Source organism: Gordionus sp. m RMFG-2023, chromosome 3 (genome assembly GCF_954871325.1).
Source record: "Gordionus sp. m RMFG-2023 chromosome 3, tfGorSpeb1-WG-v2, whole genome shotgun sequence".
In the NCBI taxonomy this organism is placed as follows: domain Eukaryota; kingdom Metazoa; phylum Nematomorpha; class Gordioida; order Chordodea; family Parachordodidae; genus Gordionus; species Gordionus sp. m RMFG-2023.
The window spans coordinates 43,652,829-43,673,984 of record NC_088777.1 but is presented as its reverse complement, the minus strand read 5'-3'; the positions used below and the strand labels follow the sequence as shown (position 1 = coordinate 43,673,984).

Here is a 21,156-nt window from a genome sequence, read left to right as displayed (position 1 = left end):
ATTTTTAAATTTAGATTTTATTTATACATTTACAATAAATATTATCAAAAACAAGACTGTAAACCAAAACCCGAGCCCTCAATATTTTACTGAACCCAAATCTGAACCCTTTTTTTAAATTTAGGGTTCAGGGTTCAATAAATTTTTTTTATTTTGAAATTTTGGCGTAGCCTAAATATTATCATTCAAATTATTTAGAACTTATAACATCATTTTTTTTATTTTCAACAAAAAAACATTTTTTGGTGAAAATTATTTTGCGCGAAATCCTATTTATTATATTTTAGAGTATCCATTTTATGTAAAAATTTTACCAGAATATTGTTACTTTTTTTAATAATAGATAATAATATATATTTTAGGAATATATATTTTTGTTTGTTTGATTATTATATTAAAAGTGAGACCAAAGAAAAGAAAATAATCACAAAGTAAAAAACTTTTATTAATTGCAAGTTGCAATGCACTGAAGTTAGACATAAAAAGTGATATTTTATTATCTCGATTTTGAAAGATATCATGATAATTGGCTTATTTATTTTATAGTAAAGCATATAGTAAAAAAAATTTCAAACACAAAAACACTAAGTAATTGAATATTACATTTTTTTAAATAATATAATAATATAAATATACGATAAATATAATAATAATTTATATAAAAATCACTATTTATATTATTTTTAAACATTTTATTATATTTATTTTACTACATTGAATTAGTCCTGAAATAATTTTTTTTAAATATAATAAACTCTGATAAGATATCATTTTAATTGCTATGGATTAAATTAAGAAAGAATCTTATTTATTTAAATAAATATCATAATATTAAAAAAAATATAGTTGATATTGATATAAAAATTTACCTCTAATTTGATAATACTATTAAAAAAATCAATTTTTTTATAAAATTATATTTTAAATTAGAATAAATTGGGTTCACAAATAATAGTATATCATGTATTGCCTAAAATTATATATAATAAAAATATCTTTTTAAATTTGATAAAATTGTTAAATTTATTTGATATAAAAGCTTTTATAATATTTTATTTAGTAAATTTAAAAGAAAACAGATGTTTAATGTAAAAAATAAATGTGTGTTCAATTTTACAACTTTTTATCGGGTTAATTTTTCATAGGGCAATTCTATATCGATTTTTATAAAATTATTCAGGAGGAGAGATTTCAAAAAAAAAGGATTTCGTGTATTTTAAATAGGAAAACACAATTGAATATTGCATAAATAATTATTCTTAATTATATTTTAACATTTTTTTTGTGGATATATAAGAATACAATACTGAAGAATTCATTTATCAAAAAAAAAGTGGATATATAACACATAATACTCAACGATTTATTAGATTATAAAACTTGATTTAAATATTGTAAAGAATCTAGTAAAAGTCACGAATTTTACCTCCTCTACTATAAATTTCTAAAAAGTAAATCAACGGCAAAAATATTCATTTTTTTAATTCATTTAAATAATTGACAGGTTCTAAACACACGTGATCATGGCACAAATACAAAGTTGGTTTTTTATTTTTTTCAGTTATATTTCTAACATGCTAAAAAAAAAATTTTTTTTAATTATTTAAGATAAATTATTTACTTCTTTATCTTTCAATGTTCCATCATAATTCGGCTTCAATACAATAGTTACATCTGAATTCATTATTGCGTATTTAAGAAGTGCGCGCGTGTTTTTATCACTGTTATCTCCGATTATGGTAGACTAAATATATATATTTTTTTATAGACTATATTATCTTTCATTGATAAATATTACTGTAGAAGGATCATTAGCATACACATGGTAAGCGATGGTTAATTTCGGCAAGGAATAAGAAAGTTTTTCAATTTGCTGAGAAAATGCCTTGAATAAACTCGCACTTTTACTTTTAAAACTTTGTTCGTTGTATAAATAAGATAACTTAATGAGATTGTTAGCTGAAATCGAATTTCCACTAGGTTCAGCACCGTCTTGTTCTTGAATAAACATTTTTATAATTGTAGACTATGAGAAGATAAAAAAAATGTAGTTATTTTAAACGGCTCGAGATTTCAAATAAAGATTTTAGACAAAATAATATGCAATCGAGATTTTAATAGATGTCCAGACCATTCTGCTATCTACGAGCAAAATTTCCAAGTTTGCATAATTTTTTTGGCTTAAATATTGGGTTAACCGTTTTTAAAAATCAAACCGTTTAATCATTAGCGTCATAGAGCCCTCTCAAAATTTTGAATATTTTAATATTAAATATAATTTTGATAATGTTAGCTAAAAAAAAGGTAATTTGTGAAATTTTTTGAGCCCCCTGAAATTGTAAAGGATAATACGCTCTTACGTTTAACATCACTAAAAAAAATACAGTGTTCAAAAATAAGGCTGCCACATAAAAATTGAAAAGATGATGGTGTTCTCTTTTTTTTAAAAAAATTCGACTATTTATGAATTGGTTTCTAAAATTTTGTTAGGAAAAAAATATCTAAGCTTACTATTTCAATATTTTATTTTTTTAAAAAATCAGATGAAATCTAATTTTCGATTTGAAGAAATTAATAAATATATGATCCAGGGTTTATAATAATCATAAAACCCTTACCTTCTTTAACACGTAACAGCTGGTGATCATTGTTCGAATTAATAAAATACCCACCATTTTCATCATCCCAAAATAATGTGTTTTGAATGTTCTGAAGATTCCGAGCTAATTTTAAATATGTTTCATCAAATGTGGCCTCGTAAAGGTCTAGTAAACCGTATATGTAGAAAGCGTAATCGTCTAAAAACCCTTGTATGGGTTGATCCCTGAAGGAGAATATAATAAAACATAATTTAATAAATATTATATATATTTTTTTAAAAAATATTTTAAGTATTTAAAAGAAGAAATAAAAAGAAAGAAAGAACTAAGGTTTTCCTTTATACAAATTATTAAACAAGAAAAAAAAATTAATGCCAATAAAAATGTTAAAGGTTTCATAGAAACTCGAATAGTATCCTCGGAACACTGAAATTATAAGATAAAATTTAAATTAAAAAAATAAATATGCCATATTTTAGAACTATCTTTTAATCTAAAATTTTTAATATAATAGGATTTGGATCTATATTATTCTGACTGAGAAAAAACACTGGTGAAATCCCAAATAATTTGATTTGCTTTATATACCTGGGAATATTAATATATATATTCTTTTCATTTAATAATTCAAGGATAGGGAAATTAATATAATTATAATAAATTTCAAATTAAATGACATATTTTAATTTATTTTAGAAGATTAAATAATTACAATTGTTGCATTGTCTTTAAAGTAGAATCGTAATATATGCTTCTTATTAATTGACCGTTTTGGACCATCATGTTCTTTTGAATAAAAAGCGCACACTTTTTAGCCATACCTATATATTCAGCATTGTCGAGTAAAATCCCAGCTGTGCACAGAGCTGACACCATTAAGCCTAAAAGAAAGGAATAAATAAATATAAAGAGAATAAGGTATAATATTTTAATTAAAATGTTAAACCAAACGATAAATATTTTTTTGTTATAATATTTAATAACAATTACCATTCCAGGATGTGATAATTTTGGTATCCTTAAAAGGGCGTGGTCTTTCATTCCTTTTTTCTAACAATTTTCCTTGACATTCTTTTAAAATTTTTGACAGAACATCAAATTCGATATTGAGTCTTTGGGACAATATTTCAATTTTATTATCCAAAGCTAGAACATTTTTATTTTTGAATTCCCCATGAATATCCTGCAAGATATAAAATTTATTGGGTAATTTAATTTCATTTTGTGGAATCTATGATATTAAATAACACTATGTTAATTATAAATTTAAAGAATCATGCAAAAAAAATTGACTATTAAATAAAATATATGTTTGTAGTATATTAAACTTAATCTCGTCCTTTGGATAGAATATTTAATAAAGAAGTTAAAATATAAAAAATATATTTTGATTTCTCGTTTATATAGGGTAGGAGAACTATGTTTAGATGAGAAGAATAGTTGTAATATGAAAATTTACTATAAGTTTTAGATTTATTATTTACATATATTTTTTTTTAAGAACTATCCAAAATTTGAAAATAATGTGATAATTAAAAATCATAATTTCTGGTTTTGTTTCTTTCTAACATTCTTTCTTAAATAACTTAAATATAATGAAGAAAATAAAACAATTACGTATTGAGGCTGTATATTCCCGTTTTGTTTGACACCGTAGCAATAATTAAATATCTCCGCATAATTCTTAAATTTAACGCCTTCCTTTTCGTAATGAATAGGGCTCAAAACATCGTCAATTTCATCTTTACCCCATACATAAAATGTTCCTTCGTTTTTGTGGGTTGAACCCTCGCTGGATAATGAATCGGCGTCTTCCGCACTAAAAAATGCTATGTTTTCAGGGTCCTAGTAAAATATATACATTGATAATTTTAAATATGTAGGTAAACATAGATAAATGGCCAGTTCTAAATAGCAAGGACCTAAACCATTATCTATAAAGGGTCAGATTGGAGAGAGAGGGGTCTAAAAATAATAATGTAATTAAAATAGTTCAGGTATAAAAAAGACACGATATAATATTTAGGGTAAGAGTATGAGTAATACAAAGAATAAAAATTGGGTAGGCCAATTAGGATGAAATTTTTGGACCTTATTAATAATATAAACTTGCATTCAATCTGATACAGTTAAATGGATTATTTTATTTCTGATATACTAAAATGTCAAAAAAGCAACTAGAGTTAAAAAAATTTAAATTCGAACTATCTTTCACTACTATCAAAAAAAAAACTTGCCATAGGACCAATGGCAGGCTTCAGTTAGAAAAATTTCGATTTTCCAGGTTTCTAGTTTATAATGTCATCTATTAGAAAATTTCACCATATTCATTCTTTTGTTCTTTATTATATTATAAAAATTTTATTCAACAAAAAAAAATATTAAAAATATATATTCAAAATTACATGAGTATAAGTCATTTGCTCTACGATATAAGAAATACCATTTTCTGCTATGTTTTTATAATATATGTCGCCAGTAGATGCGTAGCATTTACTGTAAGCTGATATTAGTTGAGCTTGATCGTACAACATTTTCTCGAAGTGTGGTAATTTCCATTTGTTATCAACTGAATACCGATGAAATCCCTATATGAAAAATAAAAAATAATATATAACATATTATGTTTGCTAAAATTGTATACATTTCCTAAATGATCATAGATCCCACCCAGCGATATGCAATCAAGCGTTTTGGTTATCATTTTAAGTGCCGAATTTTCCTTTTTTTGAAATTTCAAGTAGTAAAATAGGAAATCTAAAACAACTTTGTATTTTAAAATAAAATAATGTATTTTTAAGATAGGTTAAAAAAAATTAAATTATTATTATAAAGTATAAAAAAAAATTATTTATGCATCAACTTCAACACCCTTCTAAAGTCACATTAGGTTAAAATATTATATATCAAAACTTAATAATGGTTTCTCAGGATCGTGAAAAAAATGGAGACTTGTTTGGTTTATTTGGATAAACCAAATATAATAAGTCAAAAATATTGTCTATTATTTGAACCTATTTTAAAACTATTCATATTTATAAAGTGTCATGTAAAATTTATTTATACATGAATAAACTTTAAATTTATAAGAATTCTGTTAGAAAATAATCATAAAATTTTCGAACATTATATTTTCTGTTCATATTTTGCATTGTTGTTAAAAGCTACTTTTAAAAGTACTGCGCTATCGCTTTGAAAAAGTAGCGCGTTATTAGCTACCTATTCTACTTTTAGAATTTTTTTTAATATTTTTCACGTATCTCTATATTTTCACAAATAAAAAATATGACTAAAAATTTCAAATATATGTATAATTTATATATTTTTTATTGCATCTCGATAATAACATTTCAATACTGTCATCCCCAAGTCTAAAGCGAGGGTCAGAAAATATAACTGACTAAATAATCGTTCAACACTAGCATTTGAGAGAGTAATGCAGTATTAAATTTAATATAATGTAATTCAATGATAGAATTAGAATCATCATCATCGGAAAAAACTACATGTTTACTACTTTACTAACTAATTTAGTCATTTAATCTACATAATTGATATGGTTTATCGTTCTTGTATTATATTCATCTTTAAAAATGTTTATTTTCGAATTAAGTGTAACATATTACTTTTCCTCTTTATTTTATTACCGCCATCTATTTGTAATTTATCAACTCGAATTCATTTTGTATCTTTTTAAGTATCTTTATATGATAAATATTAGTTTTAATTTTAACTATTTTTTTCATATAACTTTGGTCAAGCTGATTATTAATCCTAAGACCAATAATATCATGAACATTGAACATCTCATATGGAGAAGAAAAATAGTCAAACCATGAATTTTTAACGTATTGAAAACATTCTATTCATTTTGAAGTCCAACAACTTCATTGTATGTCTCTTCAAATACTCTACAACTATTGACTTCTCGCAGATAAGGAAGTGCAAACGTCCTTCCTATAAATTTATAAAGTCGGCTATTATAAATTTTCGACATACCCAATTTATTTATTCTACGATATTGGGTCTGTAAATAATGAATGAGGCAACCTTTAACAAGTATATTGGTATATTATATGTTTCCTAAAGCGTTTTTTGCCTCAGTTTCAAAATCTATATGGGCTATTCTGGGCTGGAAAACTATATTATTTTGTGCACAAAAATTATTAATCATTGTAAATAATTTTATATAATCTTCATAGGATTTGTCAGGTGAAAACGCGTAAATAATCGGCATCGTATAATCTTTATAAATGGTATGTATACAGCACCATCTAAATAAATTTCTTTTGGTATCAATGATAATTTTTAAAATTATTCTCATCATTTCCAATGAGAAATGGCTTCCTTTGTGATTTATCGTCAGTAAGAATACTACTTTCTATAGTGGAGGTGTAGGAAAGTAACTCCTCCTCATTCTTTTAGTCGTTTTGTCTTTAGATATATAAGTAGGTAGGTTTCAGGCGTATCTAGCCTCATAATTGTTTGGTATATCTCCTTGGTATATTTTTCGGGATTATCTCTAGATAATAAAATATAAAAATAAATTATAAATGAATGACTTAACCCATGAATCGAACATATTCAATTTATGTTATATATAATACCTATTCAATCTTTTAGGTTACTAAATTATTACAATTTAAATAAATTTAAAAAAATATACATTTAAAAAAAAAAGGTGGTTAGATATATTTATTTAAATTTTTATAAAATATTATGTATAAATCTAATATAATAGATAAACATCATAAACGTAAAAATAGATATATTAGGCAAAATATTTCCATTTTCCAATATACTATGAATTTCGATAGTGTTTATCTCCTTATCCATATAAGCATGTTTATGTTGTTTTGTGATGGTGAACACACCATCATGTAATATTCCTCTTGAATTGCATCCTTTTTTCCTGCAAATATAATAACTTACCCCTTCTCGTTTATTATTTATCTTGAAGATGTTAGTATCTTTTACTAATATTATACCATTCTTTTGAGAATCGATTTCACAGTATGATGACGATCTTATAATAAATTTCTGTCTTATTAAAATCCTAATTATTTTCAGAAAGTGAATATTATATATCGATAATATATATACATCATTAAACTGGAAATTTAATAGTGATTCCGAATATATATAAATTTTTGTTTACTTAAAAATTTATGATTTAAACTTCTTTCTAAAAATATATATTATATATCGATATATACATCATTATATTGCAAATTTAATGGCGATTCGGAATAAAGAGATATATAATTAATAATTAAAGATCAAGTATGTAATTTTAATTATCGCTCAAATAATAGATGTTTTTATATTTAACATATTTTTCTAAAATTATATATGTTAGAGTCAAAGTGTTTTTTCTTGCAATGTGTTATTTTTTAAACTTTAGATCATTTTTTAAGCGCGTTTTTTTTAAATTTAATAATTTGATTTTACCGAAAATGTATTCTATCATGTTTGGAATACCTACTCTATAAATTTCAGACAATTTTGCTAAGAACTTTTGAACTTAATATAATTTATATTCGTTTTTTCCATAGATTTTTTATATAAATTATAAATGACTTAAAGGTTAACGGCAAAATTATTTACAATTCCTAAGATAGGTATTCTAAACAGGCTGTTGTAATACATTTCCGGTAATATCTAAATAAAAAATGCGCTTAGAAAATAATTTAAAGCTGAAAAAATAACACATTGCCGGAAAAAAACACATTGACGCTAACATATATATTTTTTTTAAATCGTTATAGTTTTGGGCTGTAAAAGTCAAAAGATAAAACGTTTTATATCAAATTATAAATTCAATAGTATTTTATTAAGTAAAATAATGACATTTTAAAAGCATCGCAAAGTAGTATAAAATCCCAATTTTTCTCTGAAGGGTTAATCTACCGTTGAAGATGATGGGTGTATAAATGAAATATATTTTATAAATTATTAATGTTATAAATGTCATATACAAATCAATCATACATATATATATCAATTGTCATGTGATAGCATACCTAATTTACATATACATATTAAATAAAGAAATTGTATATTGGCGATGTTCTTATTATGAATAAGAAAGATAACCAATTACTAGTGGTGAATTGAATATATCAAATGAAACGAATAATATTAATCAAGTAAATAATATTATACAAATGAAATTTGAAAATTATGATTAACAAAACAACTTTCAAGATTATATTGAATATTTAGATGATGTGTTGGAGGTAAGAGGTATATTAATAAAATGAAACCAAGAAAAAAATATTATTTGCTTATATAGGGATTAGTAATTTGGCAGAGATGAGGTCTTTTGTATATCCAAAAATTTTGAAAGACCTTAATTATGAGATAACTGAAGTGGGTAAAGAAGTATTAAGCCTATTTCAACGTTATACAGCTCGAGAATTAAGTTTATTCAGATAGAAAGAGGGAATGGTGAAGCAGTTGCTGAGTTTGCAGACCGACTTAAAAAATTGGCACAAGAGTGTAAATTTGAATCTGACCTGGATGGGAGATTGAGGGATCAGATGGTGGCTGAAATCCAAATGGGTGCATTGGAGAAAGATATTCGCACCAGATTTCCAGATGGAATAAATGACATGGGAGAAAGGGTGAGTTTTCAACAGGTTTTAAATATGGCTTTGGCAATGGAAAGGGCTGAGGATGAAGTGACAAATATGATAGTAAAAAAAGTTAATAAACCTAAGAAAAGTACCCATATAATAATAATAAAGAAAATATTGGTTATTACAATAATAATAATTTTAAGTTCAGAGATAATAGTAAATTTAACAATAATGATAGGTGTAAGTACAATGAATGCTCAAAATTTGGAAGAACTCACCCCCCTTTTCAATGTTTTGCATCAAGGGTAAAATGTTATAATTGCCAAAAGGTAGGGCATTATGCTAAATATTGTAAGGGACGGAAGTTACATGCTATGCATCAAGATGACAATGACTCATCAAATTCAATTAATAATATTTCCCAAATTGGTAGAAATAGTGCGAAGATATGTGTTAGGATAAATGGAGTACCTATAGAATTTGACTATGATACGGGGGCACATATCGGTGATTGGGAAACAATATTGGGATGATATTGGCCGACCAAGCTTGGACCAACCAAACCTTTGTCAGTATATGGTAACCAACCGCTGGATGTACTTGGTGAGACTATAGTAAGGGTTCGTCTTGAAAAGATAAGCAGATCACTACCGATTGTGGTGACCCGTTCAAATGACATACCATTATTTGGACTACCATGGATACTGACATTTTATCCCACTACAAGTTACTATGCGTAGCATCACAAGTAGAGGTTATGACAACCGATAAACAAATTCCTGGCATGACGACAGAATTTTTCAGTGTTTTTGATGAGAAGCCAGGACGGGTGAATGATATGGAAGTTAGCATACATCTGAGTGAGGCAGCAAGGCCGAAACCATGGCCATCTTTTCCATTACGAAAACCAATTGAAATGGAACTCGATAGATTGGTTAAATCGGGAATATTGAAGGAGGACCCAACAAAAAAACGTTTGACATGGGCTACTCCAACAGTAAACGTACGCAAAACAAATGGAGAAATCAAGATTTGTGCGGATTTTAAGGTGACATTAAACCCATATATTTTATACGATTATCATATACCAACGGTGAATGATCTTTTAACCAAATTAAAAGATGGGTTGAAATATAGATTTGAAAGATACATATTTACAATTACCAATAAAAGAGAGTCAAAAGAATACTTAACCATATCAACCCATATTGGTTATTTCCAATATCAATGTATGCTTTCGGTCTTACTAGTGCGCCGACCATTTCCCAAAGATATATGGATAAATTTATTACAAGATTGCCAAATGACCGGAGTATATCTTAACGATATTATCATAACGGGGAAAAATGATGTAGAACATTTGAATAACGTAAAAAAAGTATTAATGAAATTAAAACAGGTGGGTATGAAGACAAAATGGGCCAACTTTTTAAATAAATCAGTAGGTTTTGTAATAGACAAAAATGGAATAAACCCAGCGAAAGAAAAAATAGATGCTATTCGAAGGATACCAACTCCTAATAATATACACCAATTACGATATTTTTTAGGACTTGTGAATTATCACGAGATTTTTGCCACATCTGCATGGAATTGCCGCTCCACTGCATAAATTAAGAAGCATTAAATGTTGCTGGGGTTGGTCGGACAGGGAATATTTGATAAAATAAAACAGCTCTTGTCAACAAATAAAACGCTAATTCCATATTCGCCAAACTTGCCAATTATATTGGAATGTGACGCCTCCAACACTGGTTTTGGAGCTGTGTTGTGTCATTTAGTAAAAAAGGTATTAGCAGACCTATCGCATTTGCCTCGCGAACATTATTGGAGTCAGAGAAAAATTATGCACCAATAGAAAAAGAGGCACGAGCACTTTTGTTTGTGGAAAAATTTCATACTTTCATTTTTGGTCGAAAATTTATATTGCGAACAGATCACAAACCTTTGGAAAAATTATTTGGTGATAAACGGGAACTACCAAAAATATCCAATAGTCGATTAACGCGCTGGGCGTAAAATGTCGGCATATGATTCTGATATAAAATATGTTCGTGGAAAAGTAAATAAAGTAGTTGATACTTTATCTAGACTGCCAGTAGAAGGCATAGAATCGAATAACGATCAAAAACATGCGTTAAAAATCAGAGCTATAAATTTGCACGACATAATAATTAGTCAAGTTGAACTCCAGAAGGAAACAAGGAATGATATGTTTAAAAAAGTAGTTATAAACATTGAGCGTGGATGGGTGGAGTTTGATGCGAAAAAAGATACAGAGTTAGTTTGTTTTTATAATCGTAGAGAGGAATTGTCAGTAGATCATGATGTTATTGAATGGAATGGGAAGTTGGTAATTCCAACCGTTTTGAAGAAATCAATATTAACGATTATACACATAGGGCATCCAGGAATAAATGCTATAAAATCAATTTTTAGAATGTATTGTTGGTGGCCTAATTGCGATAAAGACTTTGAACAATATGTTCTTCAATGTATGCCATGTCAAAGTAACCGGTCGAATATTATGGAGGTTCCTTTATATTCGTGGAACATATCTAATATGCCATGGGAACGAATTCATTTGGATTTCGCGGGGCCTATTGATTCGTAATTCATGGTTAGTTGGAGTTGATGCACATACTAAATGGGTTGAGGTTGAGTTAATGAGAGAGACCACGTCCACGACAATGATCAGGACTTTAAGGAAATGGTTCGCACGGTTTGGAACACCTAGACAAATTGTATCAGATAATGGACCTCAATTTATTTCTGGAGAATTTCGAAAATTTTGTTTCAAGAAAAATATTAAATTGATACATACAACACCGTACCATCCAAAAACGAACGGTTCGGAAAGAACAATACGAACCCTCAATAGTCGATATTTTGCAACTAGGAAAGACATCAGGGAGCCCGAGGAAGCCATGGGAGAAGTTTTGATAGCATATAGAATGGGTGAACATCAATCAACTGGACTTTCACCGGCAAAGTATTATTGGGGCGAAATTAAAAAACAGGATTAAATTGGTTACATCCAAATGTTAGGGATGAAATGGAACGATCGAATATACGACAAAAAGCAGTGCACGATGAACATAGTCAAATGAGGGAATTTGAGATTGCACAACCGGTATGGGTGCATAATGAAATAAATTCAGGTTGGAGAGAAGGAGTTCTAAAATCCAGAACTGGTAGATATTCTTATTTGGTAGAAAGCAAGGATAGAATGGTATGAAAGCATGCGGATCAACTTCGAAAAGGGGAGGTAGCTAAAGAAATGGAGAAGTCTAGGCCAGTGGAAGAAAATAAAGAAAATATGGAGTCAGAGAGAGAGGAAGAAAATGGAGAAAATATGGAGTCAGAGAGAGAGGAAGAAAATATAAAAAAATAGAGAGTCGGATATAGTTGAGATTTTAGAAAATGTGGAAGATAACGGAAAACTAGAAACGCGGAAATCACAAAGAGCTAGGAAACCTACAAATCGGCTGATTGAGGAGTTGTAAGATCATATGTGTGGGGATATGTTATAAATGAGATATATTTTATATATTATTAATGTTATAAATGTCATATACAAATCAATAATAAATATATATACCAATTGTCATGTGATAGCATACTTGATTTACATACATATTAAATAAAGAAATTGTATAATTGGAAGGTTACATATTTTAGAGATAAATAAATTTATGATAAAATATATGTATTTGAAACCTGGTTGAGGAAATTTCGGTGCGTAAGAAAACCCGCCATGATTATTATCAAATTTATTTTCAAAATATTTGTAACAATCATTGATGATTTGATTGGATGCCAACAAAAATTCGTCCATTTTAGATTCTTCGTTCGGTGCGTCTTTATTTTCGATTATTTCAAACAACTTCGATGATTTGTTCAGTATAGAAATTTTATCTTCGTTCCACTAGTATTATAATAATATTAAATATTTATCAATGTGAAAAGATAAAAACGTCGGCCCCAAAGAAAGAATGGGACAGCATGAGTGAAACAAGTTAATTGTATCTATTTTGTAATTATTATATCTATTCTTGTAATTAAAAAAAATGATAATTATTATATATATCTGTTCATACTCTCATATAACCCTATCCCTATTCAAAATTATAATATTATTAAATAATAAGTAAAATGGTAAAGTAATGATCTGAATTGGGCTTAATTTGTCCTGCCCCACCTGATACCGAACAAAATTAAAGGTTATTTATCCGCCCGACGTAGAATTTGAGAATTCGATATTCAATTTTTATTGTTAGAAATTTGAATTTCATTTATAAACATAAATTTTAAATTTTTATCTTTATAAATTTTTATAAACAAAATTAAAAAAAAAACTGCGTGTTATAAATTTTACTTTCGTTTATAAATATAAATTTTTATCTTTGTAAATCTTTATAAAAATATTTTTTTTAAAAAAACTGCGTAATTTATCCATAAACAAAATTACAACCTCGACCAGGCATCGCTCAATCACTTTCCTTTTTTTTATTTTAACACAAACACTTCACATTGAACTGGCCTGACCAAGAATACATGTACCATTAAAATATAATATTTTTTTTTGTGTTCGAATAAAATTGTAGATTATTACTTTATTTTCTGATAAAAAATTGATTATTAAAAAATCATATTAATAAAATATTATAATAAAAGTATCGTGTTGTTACAAAATAACTGACTTGAAATTCTTAGAAGGGATTCTCGGAGTTAGTTGTTCTTAAATTGTAATTTAAGTGTAAGAAGGAATTTCAAGTAAGGGTATATATTTTTACTTAGCTTTTTCAGTGGTGCTTTAAAACTATGCTCCCCACTATGCCTAAAAAAATAACCCATTTGCTCATGAACTTTCAATTAAGATCACCGCCCATTCAAATTAAATAAAAATGCTTATACAAAAAGAATATAAGTAAATTATACCTAGAAAAAAAAATCACAATACAATGGATAGTACTATTGTGTGGTCAAAATTTATCATATAATATATATAAACAAAAATTTTGTTTTACCTTAAAAACGGAATCACGCCCACTCTTTCGATCTGCGTCACGAGCACCACTGAAAAAGCTAAGAAAAAAAATATACCCTTACTTAAAATCCTTTCTTACACTCAAATTACAATTTAAGAACAACTAACTCAACGAGAATCCCTTCTAAGAATTTCAAGACAGTTATTTTGTAACAACACGATACTTTTATTATACTCCCAAGCCCAATATTTCATCTTGTCTCGTCCTTGATGCCCCGCATGTCTAAAACATGAGCACAAAAGCTAAGAAAAAAAATATACCCTTACTTAAAATCCTTTCTTACACTCAAATTACAATTTAAGAACAACTAACTCAACGAGAATCCCTTCTAAGAATTTCAAGACAGTTATTTTGTAACAACACGATACTTTTATTATACTCCCAAGCCCAATATTTCATCTTGTCTCGTCCTTGATGCCCCGCATGTCTAAAACATAATCTAGCTCCGTTTATCATTGCCATTTCCTACTTCAGATTTCTTTAACGGAAATCCATCTTTAAACCTTTGCTCTGGGACCACGCAGGTCCCTTTTGTGTCCCATCCACCCGCAGCGATTGCAAATGATAATCTCCTCAAATCCTTTATTTACTGACATTCCATTATTTTCCTTGTAACTATTTTTACCATTATTATTATTTTGTTCACATGTGTGGCACTTCACGAAATTTCTGTTCAACCTCATCAATGCATTGATGACTTCTTTCATCTCTTTTACTTCTTGGAGGATCTTCCCGGACCTCTCCAAACAATTTCCAGCCTTGATTTCATCTAAAACATTTTTTAGATTACTTTCCAAGTCTGCTACTTTTTTAACATAAACAGCCAACACTGGAGTGTCCTTTCTAAAATTAAAATACATTTCTGCCAGTACCGCAGTCCCCTTTTCACCAAGAATTTCAATATAATTATCAATAAATACACAATCACCAATATCCCAATAGTAATCAGCTGCTTGCCTAAATCCAATTCATTAAAGTTCTTATACAAAACTTTATAACCCAGATCCTTATAAACGAGAACCTTATCACCAAAACTATGCTCCCCACCATGCTTAAAAAAATAAACCATTTGCTCATAAATTTTTAATTAAGATCACCGCCCAATTAATTCAAATTAAATAAAAATGCTTATATAAAAAGAATATATGTATATTATACCCAGAAAAAAATTCACAATACAATGGATAGTACTAATGTGGGGTCAAAATTTATCATATAATATATATAAACAAAAATTTTGTTTTACCTTTAAAACCGAATCACGCCCACTCTTTCGATCCTGGTCACGGCACCACTGAAAAATCTAAGAAAAAATATATACCCTTACTTGAAATCCCTTCCTACAATCAAATTACAATTTAAGGACAACTAACTCAACGAGAATCCCTTCTAAGAATTTCAAGACAGTTATTTTGTAACAACTCGATACTTTTATTATAATACTTTATTATTATGATTTTTTAATAATCAATTTTTTATAAGAAAGAAAAAGTAATAATCTACAATTTTTATTCCAACACAAAAAAAAATATTAATATCACGTGTTCTTCTATGGTAATTATAATCCAATCAACCTTATTTATTTTAGTTGATTATCATTATGCAAAAATTAATATACATTCATATATAAAACTACGACACTGACTTGGACAGTGGAGTATCCATAGAATTATTTTAAAAAAATCTTAGTAAATTTATTTGCTTAAAATAATTTTGTGCATCAATGGTACTGTTTTTATTAATTAATGGGCGCCATGGCTAAGCAAGAATTTAAATATTCCTTTACATTATAAAAATAAATATTTATATATGTATGACGTTTCAACCCCCCCCCTCCCTTAGATTTTTCTAAAATCTTTATAGTTTGCATATATTATAACTAAAAATATGTTTAGCCTTCAACTCCAAACAGCGATGCGCGGGCCACTAAAGGTCGAAAAAATAATGCATTTTGGGTAAAATTCTCTCCCTTTAATTTTAATATCTTTGGATATAATTGAGCTAAAAGTGTCATTTATTAAATTTATTTATATAGCCTAATGGTAGGCCTTTTAAAGATATATAATGTTAAATATTGATAAAAAAATTAAACAAAAACCGGAAATGGTAATAAAATCATCGGTATTTTTTTCTTACAAAAAATTTTAAAAAGATCTGATAGGGGACCGGTTTAAAATCGTTTTGATGATTTGTCATGGAACATCAAATATATTTTTATTATATTATTCTAAATATTTTTTAATATATATTTATTTAAATTATATGCCATATGAGATAAAATAAATTTTACATTCAAATATTTTTACTTTTAAAATAAAAAAGGGTTAAATAAAAGTATATCGTATCTAAAAACAGATACCGATACCTCTAGAATATAGATCCTTTTTATAAAAGTATATCTAGATATATATACGATATGTATATGATATTTTTTATAGATACAACTTTAACAACTCTGATTAATATAAAATATCAAAAACTTACTTTATATGAACATTGAAAGTTAACTCATAAAAAAATATCTCAATATTTTTAGGTAAAGTATAAGCGTACAAAATTAATTTTGATTTTGTTTAATAGTTAATGGCATAGAAAAATACTTTTTCATAAATCTTTTTTATTAATTAAAAATTATATAATATATTTGACCTTGATAAACATTCTAAATCGTCAATTATATTTAAATATTTTTTTTTATACCACATTGTAACAATTATATTGACTCTCTTAGCAAAAGCTGTCATAAAATCTTAAAATAACCGCTAATTTATTAGAGTTATGTAATATACTTTTAAAATATAAAAGCGACAAATAAATGAACTCTAAGATATAGCATATCTAAATTGGGGTAAGAGGGAATCCCACTTAAACTTTTGTGTTATTTTTAACATCTGTGCTATGATGGTTTAAAAGGTTTTTTTTTAAAAAAAAGCTTAATTGTATACATGTATTTTATGTATATAAAGGGTCAATAAAAAGAGAATAAATTACTTGTTTTGCAATATTAATCATTATATCTTTAAACCCAATATATCGCCCATCGGTAAAGGGTGGAAAATAGGTGCCACCATATATCGGTTTCAAGGTAGGTGTTAGCCAAACGCTTAAAGGCCAGCCACCATGTCCTGTCATAGTCTAATGTATAACATGTTAATACAATTTATGTAATATTAAGATATATATAACTTTTCTCATGAAAATTAAAATCTTTAAAAAAGCGAAATTTAGTTCAAAAAGAAATCTTAGAACTTATTTACTCTAATAACAAGTCTAGAGTGATAGTCAAATGAAAAGGGTTTAAGAATCATATTGACTCAGTAGTTAACGATTTAAATCATCAATAACACATGAATCATAGTTATTCAGAAAAATATCCCTAGCAGAAATATCCAAATTATAAATCTTCAAAAAAGGGACAGACATATGATGAGTAAGAAAATTAGCTATAATGACCGGATGTGGGATATGATTCGTAATTATATAAGAATGGCATGACTATGGTTAGAAAAATTTTGATTTCAAAAACTCTTTTTTTGAATACATAAGATATTTCAAGAAATCAATGAAACAAAACATTCTTAAATTCCAGAAAGAAATAATTGTCTGTTTTTATCAGGAATGAGAACCTGAACCCAAATCCTCGATATTTCACTGAACCCAAGCCCGAACCTTTTTTTAAATTTAGGGTTCAGGGTCCAAGCTTTTTTAAAAAATATTTTAAACTTTCATTTTATTTATTTTAAATTATAGTGGAGACCGGGGTAATAAGGAGACGTGGCTTTATTTTCTAGAGTATTAAACTCTAAGGGATAATTTTTACAAACTAAATAATTATATAATGCATATGCGGCTATAATTTTTAATTCTATCAGACAGCAAGAAGAATTTTTATAATGCATTATATGATTTGTACCTGCAAAAGTAACTTTTTAAATTTTTAGGGTTAATAAAATTTAAAGTATTTTATCATTTTTAACAAATAATATCTCATTTTGTTCAGATCTATTAGTTTTAAGGTAGGTTTAAATTTTAAAAATACATATCTAATACTTTTTTTCAAAATTTTATTTTTTCTAAAATTTTTTTTGGGAATGAGTGGACCCTATCTAAGGATGAATGAGCCTTTGCTCAAGACTATTATAAGCTCTGCTTAATTTTCCATACAAAAGTTATATATTTTTTTATTAGAACATATTAAATGATTTAAAGCATAAAGGTAATATATAAAATCATTTATAAACAAAAAAATGGGAACATTATTTATAATCTTTGCAAATAAAAAAAGGATAAAAATTGCAATAGCTTCCAAGTGACTACTTTATATTTATGACATTGAAACCAGTCTTGATTGTTATGATGCTTGTATATTTTTTTACACAATAAACAATTGTTTTCCTTACTTATAAAATTTTTTGATTTTTTTCTTTTATTTGTTCTCACCATGGCTTTTTTTATAAAGCAAAGTTAAAATAGCAGAATATTGTTTATTTTTGCTTCCAGGCTTTTTTGTAAATATATTATTTTAAGCTAATAAAAAAAATCCCCCATCCCCTATGCCCATAAAATGTGTAAATATGTGACTTCACTATAAACAATAATTTAAAAGAAAAACAAGGAGAAAAGTTTAAAATAAAATAATTTTTTTAGAAAAACGCCTTACCAAAGACCCAAAGTATGTGGAACTAGTCCTCTAGTAAAATTTTTATTGTAAAAACACATTTGATTATTTTTATATTTATTAAATAAATTTTATATTATTTTGCATTTCATAAATGTTGTCTAGTTCATATTCCATTTTATAAAAATATATATTTCTCATTTTCAATATGAATTTCACACCACGCAAAAAAGGGAGTTATTTATTCAAACGTATCGTGATATTGACTCAAAAAATAAAAACTAAAAAAATTTTGTCCAAGCAGATTCATCGAAAGACAAGAGTCGGTGAAACTCTTTATTGAACTATATGATGTTGTCTTTGCAGCACTAGAATTTTATATATCAAGCAAGGAAAAGGATTCAGCAGATGCCGAAAATCTTTTGCAGGCTATTATTAAGTCACAGTTTTAAATTTCAATTCAATGTGTTTATTTTTTATTTAATTATACATATGATTTTCGCAAAATGCTACAAAAAATTGATTTGGATTTAAGGGAGATTATGAATAGAACAAAGGATATTGTTGAAATATTAACAAATATCAGAGAGAATGTGGATGAAAAATTTCATGAAATATATGAAAAAGTAAATGGATTGCTAATATGTTTGGAATTGAAATTTTTAAACCTAGAGTAGTCTCTAGACAATCCAATTGATCACATATTGATGCATCTACGATTGAGGATAAAATAAACATTTTTATTCCCCTTATTGATACATTTTTGTTTCAATTAAAAGAAAGATTTATTAGTCATAATTATATTTTAAAAAGCTTTTATTTTCTTTTGCCGGTTGAGTCTAAACTGTTGATTACACTTGAAACACGAGAGAATATTAAAAAAATCTCAGTTTTATGCTGATGATTTAGTAGGTTCATATGATAAGTTAGTTTGTGATGTCGAATTTTGGTATAAAAATCTTGACAGAATAGGGTATTCTTTGAGACCAAAAATGCTCTGCAGGCCCTTTCCATGTGTAATTGCATTTTGGATTCCCTGCCTAATATCAAAACATTATTAATTATTTTAGTTACCTTGCCAATTAGTACCTGCACTAATGAAAGGTCTTTTTCAACTTTAAAAAGGTTAAAAACCTATTTAAGAAACACAACAGGTGAAAAATATTTAAATGGATTATCCCTATTGAATATTTATAAGGAGATTATTTTAGATAAAAATTTGATTCTAGATGAATTAGCAAAATCTCAGAGAAAAGTAGATCTCTCTTTAATTCAAATCAAAAAATAGCAATAAAATTTTATTAATATATAATCAATTTTTTTTTGTAAAAAAAGTATTATTTATGAGATAATATCATCATATTCTTTAAATACCATTATTTACATAAGAATTACATATATTTTATATAATTGTAAAAATTACTTTTTTTGAAATAGTCTTTATACATAATAATTTTTAATATTAAAATCTGTATTATATAAAATATTAACATTTTGAAAATATTTAAATTAATAAAAATATAAATATGAATAAATAAAGGAATGTAAAATATATAATAAAATACCCTAAAATTTTGTTATATGAAAATATAAAACAATTTTAACAAATCCAAAAATGTAAGTAATTAAGTGTTCAAAAAAAATGGGAGGTTGGCGAAGCTCCCCCAAAAAATTTTAAACCCCCCCCCCCCCATGATAAAATCCTGGCTACGCCACTGTTGCAAATTAGAAATATGTTCTTTAAAAAAAGAAGTAAATGGTGAGATGAATTTTAGGGTTTACACTGCAATAATTTAAATATTTATAATATAAAACACATTTTAATAAAAGAACAAAATAATTACCTGAACAAATGTCATATAAGTTTTATCAATGTCTGGTCTTTCTTCTCTATCCACCTTGATATTGATAAAATGAGTGTTCATTATTTTTGCTATTTCAGGATTTTCAAATGATTCTCTTTCCATAACATGACACCAATGGCAGGTAGAATAACCAACTATAAGATTTCAATTCAGTAATATACATAATTAATATTTTTTTCAAAACTTGACAAGAATATAATTTTCTCTTTAGATTTTGCTTCTTGAAGTGCCTCCCTATCCCATGCATGCCTATATTTTAAATATGGATGAATATAAATTATATTTTACCAAAGAACTGGATTAGTTGCATGTTGTAATAAATAAGGTGATTTTTGATTAATTAATTTATTTGTGTTACTCATGTGTTTAATTGATAATTTCTTAACAAAATTCCTAAGCATAAACTAAAATTTGAAATTTTCATTCATTCGCCAAAATGCA

General features: G+C 26.7%; 1 protein-coding gene across 2 annotated transcripts; it reads right to left on the bottom strand.

The window, feature by feature from the left end:
• Nucleotides 1-709: 709 nt before the first annotated feature.
• On the bottom strand, nt 710-21,156 carry LOC135926382 (spermatogenesis-associated protein 20-like). 2 transcript variants are annotated; one of them, XM_065462240.1, is made up of 14 exons: nt 21,004-21,156; nt 20,900-20,964; nt 20,695-20,849; nt 17,224-17,367; nt 12,902-13,109; nt 5,245-5,366; nt 5,006-5,188; nt 4,218-4,445; nt 3,591-3,783; nt 3,313-3,481; nt 2,619-2,824; nt 1,799-1,998; nt 1,622-1,744; nt 714-1,577 (listed from the first exon to the last, which is right to left on the bottom strand). In XM_065462240.1, the coding sequence occupies exons 1-14, from the start codon at nt 21,114-21,116 to the stop codon at nt 1,473-1,475; spliced, it is 2,214 nt and encodes a 737-aa protein (XP_065318312.1). In that variant the 5' UTR covers nt 21,117-21,156; the 3' UTR covers nt 714-1,472. The 2 variants fall into 2 exon arrangements, with proteins under 2 accessions (XP_065318313.1, XP_065318312.1); XM_065462241.1 differs by lacking the exon at nt 17,224-17,367 and having other exon boundaries at nt 710-1,577.